At 42.1% G+C, this 18,410-nt stretch overlaps 1 protein-coding gene across 4 annotated transcripts in view; it reads left to right on the forward strand.

Moving 5' to 3' along the window:
- pde4a.S (phosphodiesterase 4A S homeolog) overlaps positions 1-18,410 on the forward strand; it is a 315,334-nt gene that overhangs the window by 261,556 nt on the left and 35,368 nt on the right. For 2 of the 4 annotated variants that reach the window (XM_041587687.1, XM_041587688.1), the window contains 2 exons: positions 15,606-15,791; positions 17,319-17,355. In XM_041587687.1, coding sequence (XP_041443621.1) covers positions 15,606-15,791; positions 17,319-17,355 — 223 coding nt within the window. 4 annotated transcript variants of the gene reach the window in all.

Genomic DNA, 18,410 nt, shown 5'->3' on the forward strand with positions numbered 1-18,410 from the left:
TCAGCCGCAGGGGAGCGCAGGAGTAGACACACTGAATTCTTTGAAATACGACTGTACTCGGACGCATGTAAGCGCCGAACACAGGGAAAATGCAACATGCTGCGTCCCAACCTGCGTTCGGCGATTACATGTGTCTGTGTCCACATTAAAAAGAAATCAGCGCATTTGTCGCCAGGCGACTTATCTCCCCGAATCTCCACGTGTGTCTCTGTCCTTATACAATTTTATATGTAACAAATTTTTAACTCACACTTGCATTATATAACAAGTTATCTTGTTTATTATCTAAAGGAAAAGTAAAGCCTCCCAATTTTTTCCTTTCAGCAGCTCTGAGACACTTGATCTAAGATATTAAAACATTTCTGATACAAATTCCTATATTAAGCAAAATAGCATTTCATTTGCATAGCATTTGTTACAGAAGTGGAATTACACAAACACGTAGGCACATTATGAAAGACCGGGTTAACCTGAAAAAAAACCGATGTATAATTTTCCTAGGTAAAATTAACCCCCTCCCCCCGGAAAGTCCAATTTATTGAAATTTCCAGGGGTTTAATTAGAGGTAAAGACAAAAGTCAAGAAAAATTTTGTTAAAATGTCGTGCGAAAGGCAAAATCTGTGTTTAAAGGACAAATTCACAAAAAGTGGAGATTTGTGAATTTGGTGGGAAATGCGACATTTTTATTTAGTCTCAATATCATCACTTTTGTGAATTCCCCCCATAGACTGCCCATCCTGTAGCCCTGTAGCTACTGTAGTTATATAGTGGACAGCTCATTTCACCTGTTAGTGGGGGGGATTGTGCACCTGCAGAATTCTGCTGAAAGGGGTGGGGGGGTTTAACCTGCAGAGCCCCTGCCAGTATTTACCATGTGTATATCAGTAAACTGACAGTTAGACTATTACAGTATCACACTCATTCCCCAGTTCCCCCCTATTACTGGCAGCTGCATTCCCCACTCTCTCCCTGTATCTTGTGTGATATCCCAGCGCTCAGACGGGGGAGGAGTTACTATTTGCATGCCACGCCCCCTGCACCGACTGCCTGCAAATCTCGGACTGTATAATGCAGAAGGGGAGCTGGAGTCAGAGCTGTGACTCTTGAAACAATGAAGCAGATGTCAGTTCCCCTTCATATTTATTATTCAGCTTGTGCTACATTGTTTCAAGAGTAAGAGCAGACAGTGCAAAGGGACTGAAGTTGCTTTCAGTAGCAATTACATTTACAGATATCTTTATAACCAGTGAAAATGACTAGTGAATATATATTGGGAAGCTGCTTAGAATGATATTTCCTTTCATAATGCAAAAAATCTCTTTCCTTGTTGTTTCCAGATGTTACGGGTGTTATAATAACACCTGTAACTAGACTCTGGATCAACTAGCTAACTAGACTCTGGAACAACTAGCTAACTAGACTCTGGATCAACTAGCTAACTAGACTCTGCATCAACTAGCTAACTAGACTCTGCATCAACTAGCTAACTAGACCCTGGAACAACTAGCTAACTAGACTCTGGAACAACTAGCTAACTAGACTCTGGATCAACTAGCTAACTAGACTCTGCATCAACTAGCTAACTAGACTCTGCATCAACTAGCTAACTAGACTCAGTTAGATCAACTAGCTAACTAGACTCTGGATCAACTAGCTAAATAGACTCTGCATCAACTAGCTAACTAGACTCTGTATCAACTAGCCAACTAGACTCTGGATCAAAAGCTAACTCGACTCTGGATAAACTAGCTAGCTAGACTGGATCAATTAGCTAACTAGACTCAATCAAATAGCTAACTAGACTCTGGATCAACTAGCTAACTAGACTCTGCATCAACTAGCTAACTAGACTCTGGATCAACTAGCTAACTAGACTCTGCATCAACTAGCTAACTAGACTCTGTATCAACTAGCTAACTAGACTCTGGATCAACTAGCTAACTAGACTCTGTATCAACTAGCCAACTAGACTCTGGATCAACTAGCTAACTCGACTCTGTATCAACTAGCCGACTAGACTCTGGATCAACTAGCTAACTCGACTCTGGATAAACTAGCTAGCTAGACTGGATCAATTAGCTAACTTGACTCAATCAACTAGTTAACTAGTCTCTGGATCAACTGGCTAACTAGTCTCTGGATCAACTGGCTAACTAGTCTCTGGATCAACTAGCTAACTAGACTCTGAATCAACTAGCAGTTAGGCAGGTTAAAATACTTGGCCGTGTGTCTTTTTTCAACCTAACTCACAACGTTACTATGTAGTTCCATAGAGTTCTGTTAGACTACAGCTCCCAGCATCCCCAGTGAGAGGGTAGGCGGCTGCAAGATTCTCCCATGATGCATTGATACGTATGAGATACAGTAAATAAAATGCACCCATTAATATGCTCCATGGGGTGAGTTACAGTGAGTTGTAGCCCAGATGTTAAGAAGCCGGCCCGTGAGAGTTCTGAGAATCCATTTCCAGGGCTTGTGTCAGAGAGTTGGGCAGGAGGGAGGGAGCAGAGCTGTGACATTTATACAGTAGTGCAACTCCGGGACGGCCGCTCAGCACAGACAACAAGCTCTGCCCCAGTTATAGAACTGCAGCCCTACAAGCAAACTTATGCCCTCCTCAAGTCGGGGCACCCTGCGGGTACGGAGAACACCCAGCATGCACTTCTCCTTCAGTGAAGAGGATATCAAGAAACACCGGCTGCTCAAGTCAGTTAGGTTAGTGAGTGTCCCCTTGTTATTCTGTCCCCATGAACTGACTATCTACCTACTTCTGTATCTCTCTAACGGGGAAGCTCACCTTACCATTACTAATTGTGATGATACACTAACATTCAAAGCCATTTGCAGTTGGTCCTGTTTGTTTAACATATATTGTTTTTTCACTTGTTTTACTTTTCCCCCCCCCTTACTTTTTGCTCTCCAGTTTGACATGAACCAGCTTTCCCTTCCCTGTTGTTAGGTGAACTCACCCCAGCAACCAGATACAAAACAGAAAGAGGGAACCATTGGGAGAAGGGAATCCTGCCCTGCAGAGCTTACACTCTAATATACAGAGGGTCACATGTACAACACAGAAAGAGGGAACCATTGGGAGAAGGGAATCCTGCCCTGCGGAGCTTACACTCTAATATACAGAGGGACACAGATACAATACAGAGAGAGGGAACCATTGGGAGAGGGGAATCCTGCCCTGCAGAGCTTACACTCTGATATACAGAGGGACACAGATACAATACAGAGAGAGGGAACCATTGGGAGAGGGGAATCCTGCCCTGCAGAGCTTACACCTCTAATATACAGAGGGACACAGATACAGAACAGAAAGAGGGAACCATTGGGAGAAGGGAATCCTGCACTGCAGAGCTTACACTCTAATATACAGAGGGACACATATACAAAACAGAAAGAGGGAACCATTGGGAGAAGGAAATCCTGCCCTGCAGAGCTTACACTCTAATATACAGAGGGATACAGATACAAAACAGAAAGAGGGAACCATTGGGAGAAGGGAATCCTGCCCTGCAGAGCTTTCACTCTAATATACAGAGGATCACATGTACAAAACAGAAACATGGAACCATTGGGAGAAGGGAATACTGATCTGCAGAGCTTACACTCTTATATACAGAGGGACACAGATAGAATACAGGAACTGGAAAGCATTGGGAGAAGAGAATTCTGACTATGCAGATCTTACACTCTAATATACAGTTGGACACAGATAAAATACAGGAAGAAGGAACCATTGGGAGATGGGAATCCTGCCCTGCAGAGCTTACACTCTAATATACAGAGGGACACAGATACAATACAGGAACTGGAAAGCATTGGGAGAAGAGAATTCTGACTATGCAGATCTTACACTCTAATATACAGAGGGACACAGATAAAATACAGGAACAGGGAAGCATTGGGAGAAGAGAATCCTGTTCTGCAGAGCTAACACTCTAATATACAGAGGGACACATACAAAACAGAAAGAGGGAACCATTGGGAGAAGGGAATCCTGCCCTGTAGAGCTTATATTTTAAAATACAGAGGGGCATGAGATACAATACAGGGAAAGGGAACCATTGAGAGTAGTGAATCCTGTCCTTCAGAGCTTACACTTTAATATACAGATTGGCGGCAGGGAGGAGGCCGGGGTCTGTATGTGCCAGAATTAGATGCTTGTCCATATGAGGCTGCTCTGCTGAGGAGAGAGACTTAACCCTTGAGATGTAAGATGATACAGTCTGTGCCCTTAACATAGAAGCCATTAAGTCTCAGCTATTGCCAAGATGAGCCAGTGCCCATGTACATGGCGTGTTTATATGTAGCTGTGTGTCTGCACATGTATGTATAATGCAGAGATGTACCCATGCATGTGTGTATATATATATTTATATAAACACCCACACCTGTTTATATTCCAGACAACGCTCGCACAGTTCTGCTCAAAAAATGCATCCAGTAGTTATGATAAAGGAAACCAAGTAAAAGTAAAGTGCAAATGTCATTAAACAAACTGCCTGTCTGTTTATATTCTCTGCACTCCTGGTTATGACTCCTGAAACAATGTAGTAGAAGCCAGCTGATTAACAGGCCTGGAGCGAAACTTGCTTTTGCTACAATGTTTTATGAGTGAGAACCAGAGAAAAGAAACAAATGCAAATAAAAAACATGCCATAATTGCAGTGAATGTCTATTGGAAAGTTGCTGAGAATTACATTAACTTTCATTTGGAAAATGAGTAGTTTTTGGGTTGAGTTCTTCTTTAAATGGGGTGTTCACCTTTCAAACACTTTTTTCATTTGAGTTGTTTTCAGATTGTTCACCATAAACAAACACTATTATCAGTTGCTTTCCATTATTTATTTTTACCATTTTCCCAAGTCCCTGGGGTTTCAGTCTGGCAGCTCCGTCCGTGATCCACGAGCATCTGAACTGTTACAATTTGCTCCATTTAGTTGATACAATTAGTTGTTATATTTAGTTGATACATTTAGTTGATACAATTAGTTGTTGCATTTCTCAGCAGTATCAGTGGAATATCAGCAACTATTGTATCAATTCTAACAGCTGCCTTTAATGACACTAAGGGATTCTGCTCAGCAGGGGCATAAATAACAAATATCGATTTAGAACAGTTAAAGGGTCGGCGACCCCCCTCCCAGAGCTGCTTTATAACATATAAAGTCATTGGAAAAGTCTTTATTTCTGGTGAACAATCTGAAACCAACTGAACTGAAAAAAAAGTGTTTGAAGGGGAACAACCCCTTTAAGGAAGTAGAAAGTAAAATGGAAAGGAACTGGGAATGACATGGGGAATAAGAGGGTGATAAGGATGAAGGCAGGAAAATAGACGAGACAGTAGGAGGGCAGTGCCAGTGTCGGTACTGTATATAATGTACCAGTAACTGACAATAGGCTAATGAGGCACAGGATATTACAAAACTGATTTTAAAGAATATTGCAAAGTGGATAATGTACCCCCTAATGTAAATGATAAGGATATTAGAAGTCACTGAGGGGTTCTGTGACCATATAAAGGCACAAGGCTGCAGGCTGAGTTATACAGGGAACTCTGAGTATCACTCATGTATTATAAGGGATAATGTACCCCCTACTGTAAATGATAAGGATATTAGAAGTCACTGAGGGGTTGTTCTGTGACCATATAAAGACACAAGGCTGCAGGCTGAGTTATACAGGGAATTCTGAATATCACTCATGTATTATAAGGGATAATGTACCCCCTGCTGTAAATGATAAGGATATTAGAAGTCACTGAGGGGTTGTTCTGTGACCATATAAAGACACAAGGCTGCAGGCTGAGTTATACAGGGAACTTTGAGTATCACTCATGTATTATAAGGGATAATGTACCCCCTACTGTAAATGATAAGGATATTAGAAGTCACTGAGGGGTTGTTCTGTGACCATATAAAGGCACAAGGCTGCAGGCTCATGTATTATAAGGAATATTGTGCCTCCTACTGTAATTGATAAGGATATTAGGGACTGGGGGGATAAAGGCCTGTGCATTAGTAAAGCTCCCCATAGACGCGACGATTCTTCTTGCTGAACGACCGATTTTAGGGAAGTCCGACCAATCCTTCGAAATTATCGTGCGGTTAGTGGTATTCGAACGATCGTACATCTTACGATTTTTCAGCCGACATCTGTCTGGAAATTGATCGGCCAGGTCAAAAAATCTTTGTCGGTCCCATTGCAATCTATCTATGTTTGCAGGGCCAAGCAGGCAAATTGGTCTTTTTAGTTGATGGTAAATTCGTACGATCGTTCTGAGAAGATCATGGTCTCACGATCAGGATCTGATCTTTTAAAAATCTCAACATCTACGGCCAGCTTAAGCAGTTACGATGTGTATTTACACGTGTGCTGTATCCTGACCTTGAATATTTCTGGTGATTTACTCTGCTGACTCATACAGAAGGGACACATCTGATAAGAGCAATTTGAAGCTGGAGATTCCCTTAAATACTCGGGTGCACTTACCATATAAACTACACTGGGCAGTGTCAGGGCTACAGTACAGGCTTGTGGCAGAACTGTCTGGCTGTTTATTTTACATTTATTTACAAAGGGAGTGTTCTAATGATTGTCATTATTCTTTATCATGATTCCTTCCGGAGAATCAGAAAATGGACTATTCCAAATGCACCATTAGAAGGCATTTTTTAATTAAATGTATTTATTTATTAATTTAATAAATGATTTACCGGATTAAATATATGGCTTCCAGCTCCCAAAATGTAATCATGCACTACAGTTTTCATTGCAAAAACTCAAGTAAAGTGGAGTAAAAGCCCCTTAACAGTAAGTTAATCCCACAAATCTATATCCTGGAAAGATGCACATTGTGACTAATGTATATTCTCCAAGTTACCAAACTGTGTCATGACTGTGAATCCTGCCCTGCAGAGCTTGCACTCTCATATACACAGGGATGCAGATAAAAGAGCACACACTGCCCTACATACTGTATACTACACTTCTACTACTACTATACTACATACTGTATATTCACTGGGACACAAAGGCTCAGCTAAGCACTCTGATGAGACAGCGCCTCCAGTGGCCCTAGCAGAGAAACCAACCTGGTGATGGTGACATGGGCTAAACAGCAAGATCCTGAAAAGAGAAGGTATTTACATGCCTCTTGCTACACACATAGTAGTGTCTTTACCCCTGGGCCGGCCGGGTCCTGCCTGACCTCGAACGATTTTTCGAATGCCGACTTCCGACTTCCGGGTTTGTCTTTTATAGGCATTCAAAGGCAAAGTAATACTCCCTATATAGATATGAGTAGATGAATGAGGAAGAGAGCAAGGGGTATGTGTGTAGAACTATACTAGGGAAGGGGATAAACACAACAATACGATGGGGGGAATGAGAGCAACAATGAGACCTTGTTCAGCAGACACAGATGAATGGCTGTTTTGGCTGGAGGCTGCCAGTGTGTCCTTCACTTCTTGTATTTAGTTTCCCTCCCAGGGGCCAAAACTGCATAAATTCTGTGAAACTATTAGATTGTATAGAGCAATAGGAGGAGTTATAGGGAGGGTTATATGGAGCAATAGGAGGAGTTATAGGGAGGGTTATATGGAGCAATGGGAGGAGTTATAGGGAGGGTTATATGGAGCAATAGGAGGAGTTATAGGGAGGGGTTATATGGAGCAATAGGAGGAGTTATAGGGAGGGTTATATGGAACAATAGGAGGAGTTATAGGGAGGGTTATATGGAGCAATAGGAGGAGTTATGGCGAGAGTTATATGGAGCAATAGGAGGAGTTATAGGGAGGGTTATATGGAGCAATAGGAGGAGTTATAGGGAGGGTTATATGGAGCAATAGGAGGAGTTATATGGAGCAATAGGAGGAGTTATAGGGAGGGTTATATGGAGCAATAGGAGGAGTTATAGGGAGGGTTATATGGAGCAATAGGAGGAGTTATAAGGAGGGTTATATTGAGCAATAGGAGGAGTTATAGGGAGGATTATATGGAGAAATGGGAGGAGTTATAGGGAGGGTTATATGGAGCTATAGGAGGAGTTATAGGGAGGGGTTATATGGAGCAATAGGAGGAGTTATAGGGAGGGGTTATATGGAGCAATAGGAGGAGTTATAGGGAGGGTTGAATGTAGCAATAGGAGGAGTTATAGGGAGGGTTATATGGAGCAATAGGAGGAGATATAGAGAGGGGTTATATGGAGCAATAGGAGAAGTTATAGGGAGGAGTTATATGGAGCAATAGGAGGAGTTATAGGGAGGGTTATATGGAGCAATAGGAGGATATTTTATAGGGAGGGTTATATGGAGCAATAGGAGGAGTTATAGGGAGGGTTATATGGAGCAATAGGAGGAGTTATAGGGAGGGTTATATGGAGCAAAAGGAGGAGTTATATTGAGGGTTATATGGAGCAATAGGAGGAGTTATATGGAGGGGTTATATGGAGCAATAGGAGGAGTTATAGGGAGGGTTATATGGAGCAATAGGAGGAGTTATAGGGAGGGTTATATGGAGCAATAGGAGGAGTTATAGGGAGGGGTTATATGGAGCAATAGGAGGAGTTATAGGGAGGGTTATATGGAGCAATAGGAGGAGTTATAGGGAGGATTATATGGAGCAATAGGAGGAGTTATAGGGAGGGTTATATGGAGCAATAGGAGGAGTTATAGGGAGGGTTGAATGTAGCAATAGGAGGAGTTATAGGGAGGGTTGAATGTAGCAATAGGAGGAGTTATAGGGAGGGTTATACATATACATTATGTATTAAGTCAGCCCATGTATAGGACAGATTTCAGATTGTGGTACATCTTTACACAAAAAACCACCCGGTGTGCTCATACAGGTGAATTACAACTTTTGCTAATGCTTATGATATGGGACTGAATCAGCTGTTTCCCCGCCAGTGGAAAATCGCTGGTGATTAAACTATTGATGTAACATTAGACTTAGCCGACCCAAACAAAAAAAAATCACCCTCCGCCTATGAACTAATGGCATGTTGGGCCTGTGCTCTTGTGGGAAGCACACGGGACCCGGGTGCGGGTTGGGGGTTAGGGTTGGATGTGGGTCAGGGAAATCCCGACCCGCACATCACTAATTCCTACCTGTCCTACACCACTTCACATAAATAAATGAATCTCTCTGTCTACAGACAATCTTACATGTGCCGTAAGCCTTAGAAAGTCTATTTAGAGTTCCCTGCCTGAGTTGTGTTACTGGTAACAATGTGTGTCCCTGAAAGAGTCACAGTGACCTCACCTTGTGTCAATAATTGTACCCGGCTGTGGGGGTGTGAAAAAGTGGTATTTCTGATATACGCCACCTCAGTGGAACACACAGACGTCATTGACAATTGTAGGAATAAATTAAAGGTGTATTTTAAGACCAATTTATTCAAAAAAGTATATGATTTATTTATCAAACAGAATTCTTAAAAACATGCCGGCCAGGAAACACAATAAAAAGATAATCAGTAAAATCACATGAAAACAATTATCAAGTTACTCCAGGTGGGTAGTCGCTCGTTGAAATTTGAATAATACAATATATACTCCTTGGTTATGATAGGGGCTTGCCCCAATTATGAAATAGCAAGGAAGGCTGTGAGTTAAAGTTCTCCAACTTAGAAAAGTTTTTTTTGTGTTTCGGGTGTGAGTTATAGTTCTCCAGTTCGGTAAATCTATGAAAGTACTTCTAATTTGTATAAGGCTGTAGATGAAAAACGGGTTTCCAAAGGGATTTGCTGGGGCATCCCCCACTCCCTCTTTTTTATCCAGCTGTAAATGCCCCCCAAAATAATTGGATTGATCTCACCAGATCCTGCTTTCCGGTCTTTCCTTGAAGGCAGAGCCGTGCATAGACTTTTAGTGATAACCAGCCTGTTCACCATTTCTCCACTTTGCAGGTACCTTTTACCCAAGATCCAAGATGGCGCCTGGTTCACTTTAGCGCGTGCGTTCCACTGCAGAGCCCAATTCTCTGAATCTCCTTGCGATTTCCACTGTTTTACCGGTTTTCACAGTCTTCACAATTTAACAGTTCACGAAGTACCGGCAAAGAGCCGATTTTCACAAAAAATAATGATCCAACCTAAGGAGTGACCCCACCTGGGTGCTGCAACGCGTTTCGCCTCTATTGGGCTTTATCAAGCAGTTAGAAACCGGAAGTGGTGTCTTACCTCACTTTAAATACCCTAATCTTAAAGGGGCCACATCCATAATAAACTTCAAAAGTATATCACATAAGAAAAATGTCACATTCAGCTTAGAACAAACACATTACCCTACAGAAAAGGTGCTAACTCAAACCTACTACTCAACCCCTTTGGATAAAGGGTATTCAAGTTGAATTAGAGTCCTGCAAAAACCTGCGGTACCCTGCGGGTTGTGGGTAGAAGTTCCGGGTGCGGGTATAGACGCTGGTCGGCGGTTCTGCGGGTTTGCGGGTCGCGGGTCTTCTCAATAGCGTCTTTTTACTCCTTTTTTCTGATCAAGTCTACAGTTTACAATGACAGCACTTCCTGTTTACTCCTTTTTTCTGATCACGCCTACTTCCGATGATGTCACTTCCAGTTTACAATGACAACACTTCCTGTTTTACTCCCTTTTTTCTGATCACGCCTACTTCCGATGATGTCACTTCCGGTTTACAATGACAGCACTTCCTGTTTTACTCCCCTTTTTCTGATCACTCCTACTTCCGATGATGCCACTTCCGGTTTACAATGATAACGCTTCCTGTTTGACTCATTTTTTCTGATCATGCCTACTTCCGATGATGTCACTTCCGAATTACAATGACAGCACTTCCTGTTTTACTCTTTTTTTCTGATCACTCCTACTTCCGATGATGTCACTTCCAATTTACAATGACAGTACTTTCTGTTTTACTCCTTTTTTGGGATCACGCCTACTTCCGATGATGTCACTTCCGGTTTACAATGACAGCACTTCCTGATTATGATGGTCCGCACGTCGCGGGTCCGGGTTGCAGATAAGGTACTTGCGGGTCGGGTAGCGGGTCCAAGCGGGTAAGAATGTGGGTTGCGGGTCCGGGTTGTGGATTGCAGGTTGCGGGTACGGGTCGGTTACAGGTTCCAAGATACAGTGCCTGTGCCTTGTTTACCATGGAGGTCTGTCTCAAGCTCTCTTTTGTTGGGTGTATATGTGTGCTGCCCACTCAGTAGTCACATTTGCCCTTGCACTCAAGCTGGCTCAGGGACTAGCACTTCTGCCTCGCAGCCCTCACATCCTAAATCTGTCTGCAAGAAATGCCGGGTGTCAAGTGTGGGTTTTCCTCCAAAAACATACAGGCAGGTTCATTAGCTCAAGTTCTGACTCTCAGGCGTCAGAACCAGCTGAATGTGAACAACAAGACGGATAACCTGAAAATGGTTAATTAATATTGGAATTTCTTTTAATAATTTCTTTTGTATAAATAATAAAAGAGATTATATGTCATTTCTCTTGGTTGCTGATTATTAGGATTCTTGCACAGATGTAAATAGCAGGTTTAGGTACAATGAACACAGAACAAAGAACTTCCGACCCCGGCTGTATAATACTGGCAACAAGAAGCGCTTATTTCAGCCCTGCACATTCCTACAGGGACACTTCTGCTATCGTTTTCTCTTCCCCTTCTCCCCTGAGTGCTGAGAAGGTGAGGGACAGCTTTGTTAATTCATGGGAACGCAGTGCTTTTATTTCCATGCATAGCCCAATGTGACTTCTGATTATTTGTAGGCTACAGGCGGCCATCACTTATTGATCTGCTGATTAACAGCATCAAATTGGTTGCCAGTGGTTTCTAGACCTGGGCAGTGTCAACTTTTAATCTTTTGTGGTTAATTATGTTACATTGTGAGTTAATACAGGATTTTGTGTACAGCAAATGTGGGGTGAAGAATGGCGATAGTGATGTGCGGGTCAGGGTTTTCCTGACCCGCACCTGACCCTAACCCGCCCTGCTCCAGCCCGCACCCGCGCTCCGGGGTCCTTTTATAGACCCGCGCCGCCCTGCCCCGCCGATGATGTCACAAAGACGCCGCAAAAGGGGCGGGACGAGCAGACGCAAGACTATAAAACTGGAACCCGGAAGTCGGAAGCCGGCATTTGAAGGTGGAGGGTGGGGAGAGCAGGAGAAGAGCTCATTCCGCACCTGCCACCCGCGAGGAGCAGTGCGAGGTCGACCCAAACACGCCCGACCTGCGGGTAAGCCCGCGGGTCCCGCGGGTATCAGGTTGGCCCGCACATCACTAAATGGCAAGTCTGGGTCCTTTGACAGTATCGCTTTAAATCATACCTCCTAACTGTCCAGTTTTTAAAGGGACAGACCCTCTTTTGACAGCTCAACCCGCAGTCTCTTCTTTGTACTCGATTTTCTCTGCACTGAACAGGCAGAAAAATATACGATGTTTTTAACTTAATTGGCTTTTGGCAGAGAGCCCAGAACAGCCACAGCTGCAGATAAGATACTTTTGTAACAATTTTGAGTAATAAGTAATTGTAACAATATAAGAGAACAGGTCCCTTGGGAAAAGTTAGACTCACAGCTTAAAGGAAAACTATACCCCCCAAACAATGTAGGTCTCTATTAAAAGATACTGAGTAAAACAGCTCATGTGTAAAACCCTGCTTCATGTAGATGAACCATTATCATAATAATATACTTTTTTAGTAGTATGTGCCATTGGGTAATCATAAATAGAAAATTGCCATTTTAAAAAACAAGGGCCGCCCCCTGAGATTGTAAGATTCACTGTGCACACATACAAACCACGTGTAAGGTCACATGAGCCAATTAACAGACAGAGTTCTGCCTTTTGCTTCCTCACTTCTTCCTGTTACAGTTAGTGTTGTAGTATTTCTGGTCAGGTGATCTCTGAGGCAGCACAGACAGAGTCACGAAATGGTGGTTCAAGGCAAGAGATGTAAAAGGGCAATATTTATGTAAATATATATTCCAGTTTGGTAAGATTCTTTAATATGTCATTCAATTTGATATAAACTGTTGCTTAAGTATTCATTTTGGGGGTATAGTTTTCCTTTAAAGGGCAATTCACCATTCATTAGCAAAACTGTAATAACGGGAAAAAAAACACAGAAATATGTTCAAACTTCCATAACCTGCCAAATTTTGTAAAATTAACAAGGTAATTAGAGGGTGTGGCCACAAAAATGGGTGTGGTCAGAAAATTTGCCGCACTGCGCGCAACAACTTTTTTATCCCTCTTTTTATTTCCAAAATGTTGGGAGTTATGCTTTAAATAGAAGCCCCACTGCACTGTATGAATGGACAGACCCCTGGCATCATGATATTTATCACTATATCATCACTTTATCACTATCTGTTCACATAAAGACACAGACTGCTGGATTAAGGGAATCCTGTAAGGGTTAGAATGGAGAGCAAATCCTATTACGCAGGTAACTTTCTTGTCACTGAGACGTAAGTGGAATCTCTCCTTCCCTGTGACGCATGCCCACGGCTTTAGGTGTTTAATAATTAGCTTGCACACAGTGTATCGACTCACTATCCTCTCACTGGAATGACTTTCCATGAAACGGCAATTAAACGGAGTACCAGCACTGCTGGTTCTGACTCTTGAAACAATGTAGCAGAAGTCGTCTCTCCTCTAGTCCAGCTGCCATTTCTGGCAATGCACACAAACTTCTTCAGCAGCAATTACAGTCACCCCGCAACTGTAAAAGCAGTGGAAATGGATAATGAGCACATATCGGGAAGTGACATTTTCTTTCATTAGGCAAAATGTTATATTTAGGTTTACATCCCCTTTTAAATTGCAGCCTTAATGGTGGAAGCAAGCTTAATTATATAGTAGAGGCTGCACTTTACTGTACCCTTCCCTTTTGGATTCAGAGAATCAGAAGACTCAGGAGATAGATGCCTTTGTATCAGTACGATGGACCCAATAGGCTGACAATGTTATAGTGGATTCTTTGTATAGGGCCCCCCACAGACCCATAGGCCTGACAGAGACTCCAAGTTTTAGTCTCACCAGAGAGAAATTTCCTGTAACTGCCTCCTTAAAGGGATTGCGTCATGATGTTTATGATGTAGTTTTTATTTCTAAATGACACTGTTTACACGGCAAATAATTCACTGTACAATATAAAATATAATTCCTGAACCAGCAAGTGTATTTAGTTGTAATATTGGTGTGTAGGGGCATCTCAGGCCATTTTGTCTGGTCTTGTGCTTTCAGAAAGAGCTAGCACTTTAGGATGGAACTGCTTTCTGGCAGGCTGTTGTTTTTCCTTCTCAATGTAACTGAATGTGTTGCAGTGGGACCTGGATTTTACTATTGAGTGTTGTTCTCAGATCTACCAGGCAGCTGTTATCTTGTGTTAGGGAGCTGCTATCTGGTTACCTTCCCATTGTTCTGTTGTTTGGCTGCTGGGGGGGGGGGGGAAGGGAGGGGTGATATCACTCCAACTTGCAGTACAGCAGTAAAGAGTGACTGACGTTTATCAGAGCACAAGTCACATGACTGGGGGCAACTGGGAAACTGAAAATATGTCTAGCCCCATGTCAGATTTCAAAATCAAATATAAAATAATCTGTTTGCTCTTTTGAAAAACTGATTTCAGTGCACAAGTCTGCTGGAGCAGCACTATTAACTGATGCGTTCTGAAAAAAAAATTGTAATTGTAGGCAGGCACCAATCCAGAACCCCAAAGAGTAGAATTCAGGAGCCCAAAGTTTAAATAATACAAAAGATTTTATTTTACATTATGTATGAAAACAAAAGCCTTACGAGTTTTGTGTTGCTTAATCATAGGCTAATTTTTATTTAGACAAACCAGAGATATTTAAAAGAGAAGGAGCCAATTAGAATTTTATAGCGAAACTTCATAGTACACTTACGCTTAGGTCAATGTGAATAGGACATTTACATATAGGTCATATATACGTCTTTATTAGAGATGTTGGTGCAAATGATTGAAGTGGCCACTTATTATTACACATGTCCAAGGAAGCAAAATAAAGACAAAAGAGACCCTCTAATGTCCTAGACTTGAGCCCACCCTAAAACAAACGTGAAATGCCTCTCAAATGGTTGGGAAAAAATGTTATAACAAAAATCTTTAATAGTCAGGACTTTTGAAGACAATCCCGCTTTAAAATATGAAAAAACACCAGCGTTTTTTATACATACAGGATATGATGTCACTGACATAAGATTGAGGAGGATGTAGCTTCGTTTTATCGGTTCGTCAGGTCTAAGGTGACGAAGGAAACTCTGGCAAAACGTTAACGTTCTGTAAAGTTCTCACTTTAGTGAATTTGCGGAGTGACGATCGTTTGCCTGAGGGAAAATGCGCCTGATGATAGGGAGAGAAACTGCACTAGAGACGGTCTCTTTCGCTAGCGAATTGTCCTCTACGCCTGTTAGTAAATTGGCGATGTCCTTGCGGATCTGATATCTGGCGAATTGTCACTAGGGACGGAAACTTCACCCTTTAGTAAATCTGCCCCATAGAGTGAAATGCATCAGAGTTTGATAGGCCACTCTCTGCACAATCTCTTTAAAACAAGTATTTAACCCCTATTCTTTTTTTTTTTGCAGCTTCGATGTGGAGAATGGCCCTTCCCCAGGGCGCAGCCCAATCGATTCGCAGGCGAGTCCGGGGCTTGTGCTTCATCCCAACTTTCCACAAAGCCAGAGGCGGGAATCTTTCCTGTACCGGTCCGACAGTGACTACGACATGTCTCCGAAAACCATGTCCCGCAATTCCTCCGTCACCAGTGAGGTGTAAGTACAACACGCAGAATACATTTGTGCTAATACTAGAATATATATATAATAGGGATGCACTGAATCCAGGCTTCGGTTAGGGATTCAGGCAGGATTCGGCCTTTTTCAGCAGGATTCGGATTCTGCCCGTCTGATCTGAATCCAAATCCTAATTTTTTATGCAAATTAGGGGCGGGGAAGGAAATCGCGTGGCTTTTTGTCTCAAAACAAGAAGGTAAAATGTTTTCCCCTTCCCATCCCTAATTTGCATATGCAAATTAGGATTTGGTCCGGTATTCGGCTGAATCATTTGCGAAGGATTCGGGAGTTTGGCAGAATCCAAAATAGTGGATTTGGTGCATCCCTAGTTATATAATAAATATGTTCCCTCACCTGAACCTCCAAGGCTCAAGGCTCTGCCACTCTTTCCCCCTCTCACTAATTGTAGTGCCCCCTTTATTAGAGTTTTTACCAACAGCCCCCTGATTGCAGGAGACTCTTCTCAGTGACAGTATTAGCCTAACTAGAGACAGATTGGGCCCAGTGCCCCAAACGCACTTTCAGTTTTTTAATCTCGCCTACTTTATCTACCCTCAACCCTAGTGTGTTCAACTATGAGTTTATTGTTGCTTGGCTCTGTATTCTGCTACATTTGCTTGCACCATTCTCTCTTGCTACTCTTTAACGTCCCGCTTGCTCTCCTAAATTGCACCCATACATTCTTACCATGCACCCTTAAACGAGAACTAAATCCTAACTAAAGAATTAGCTAGAAATGTTTTACATGATGTTTTGTGCTTCTGTACCAGCCCAAGGCAACCACAGTCCATTAGCAGTAAAGATCTGTGTCTCCAAAGATGCCCCAGTAGCTCACCATCTTCTTTTCTGCTGAGTCACTGCACATGCTCTGTGCTGCTGTCACTTACTGAGCTTAGGGACCCACTCACAATATACAGTACACATAGAATAGAAATGTCACAATATAAGGCTGATTAGTAATTAATACACATAATTACTACATGGCAGCACAGAAACCAGTGCAATTAGCATCAGAATTTAATAATCAGCAAACCTGTAGCATCGGCTTATATTACAGCCAGGGAAGCTCATTTTCTGCTGGATAATTAGTGACGAGCCCTTAGCTTCTCAACAGCCAATCAGAGCCCACTGAGCATGTGAGTGTCACAGACACTTTCCAAGATGGTGACCCCCTGTGACAAGTTTGAAGTCCTGGATCATTGCTGCTATTGACAAGCTCAAACTTTAGCCTCGTGCAATAAGTTCACTATATAAAATATAGCGTTTTTCGCCAAATTCATTTTTAGGTTTTAGTTCTCCATTAAATTCCCAACTCTTGCCTCCTACCCCTACTATGCACATTATCTCTATTCATTTCGACCACATCCTCAAATTCATTTGCAGCCCCCTGTCCTTTTATTACTCTCCCAAATGCTGTTACATCTGAATTCAATTCACATATTACTGCTTCTCACTTGATTTAAATCCAATCAGCTTCAGTGTTATTTTGTTTTATTTCCCATGCAGGCACACTGAGGACCTCATCGTTACACCCTTTGCTCAGGTATTATTTATTCTACACAGACACCTTTACATGAAGTCATCAGCCAGTCAGTAGCCACTAAACACGCGTGTGTATAACATAGATCATATTTAAGTACACAAAGTATTTCCACATGCTCTGCTAGAGGTTTAAAGCAAACAGTTGCTATGCCTTGGCACAGAGTTTTGGATTTTGGCCTTCTACATTGAAAATATTGGCCAGAAGAGGCTGCTGGGAGTTGTAGGTGGGCAGTAGCTAAGGGTCCATACACTGTACCACTATATACAGATAACAAGGCCTCACATTAGCAGTAATCAGAAGAACTAGACACGGCTCTTGAGCTACATGACGGAATCTCCATGCTCAGTTATTGGAAATGATGTATAATGATTCCATAAAGCACTGCCCAATATGTTGGCGCTGTATAAAGGATAATAATAATAATAATTATAACAGGGCTGAAGCACATGGCAGTCTTCAGGTGGAGGACAGCAAGGTCATCATTATCCCAAAGCAAAGCTCCTGCCTAGGTTTTGTTACAGTGACACCAAGTGGCAAATAAACAGAACTGCTCCGTACTCACAACCAGCATGAGTTTATAGAGTTAATAGGTCTCGCTGCACTATGGCAACCTCTGGGATGAACAATATCTCTTTTCCATGTTTTATTTTAAAGACATATTTATTCCCACCAGTCTGACCATCAAGTAGTCAAGGAAGTTGTCAGGAGAAAGAAAAGAGGCTGCTCTGATGTTCTTCTACTTAGGAAAAGAATTAGAAACCTTTCTCACATCTTTCCTAAGCAGAAGAACATCAGAGCAGCCTCTTTCTTTCTCCTGACAACTTCCTTGACTACTTGGTGGTCAGACTGGTGGGAAACTGACCAGCAGGTGGCGCTGTTGTAACAAAATTCATTCATATTAACAGTATCTTGGAATAGAAAGAAAATAAATAATGAGCCAGGTTTTAAATGAGATTTTTTTTAAAGAAAAGTAAAATTCTTATACATTAAGATTAATTTGGTCTCCAAATATACCTTTTAATTATTTAATGCATCTGAAAATGTGCAATGTAGTG

This window comes from Xenopus laevis, chromosome 3S (genome assembly GCF_017654675.1).
Source record: "Xenopus laevis strain J_2021 chromosome 3S, Xenopus_laevis_v10.1, whole genome shotgun sequence".
Taxonomy (NCBI): Eukaryota; Metazoa; Chordata; class Amphibia; order Anura; family Pipidae; genus Xenopus; species Xenopus laevis.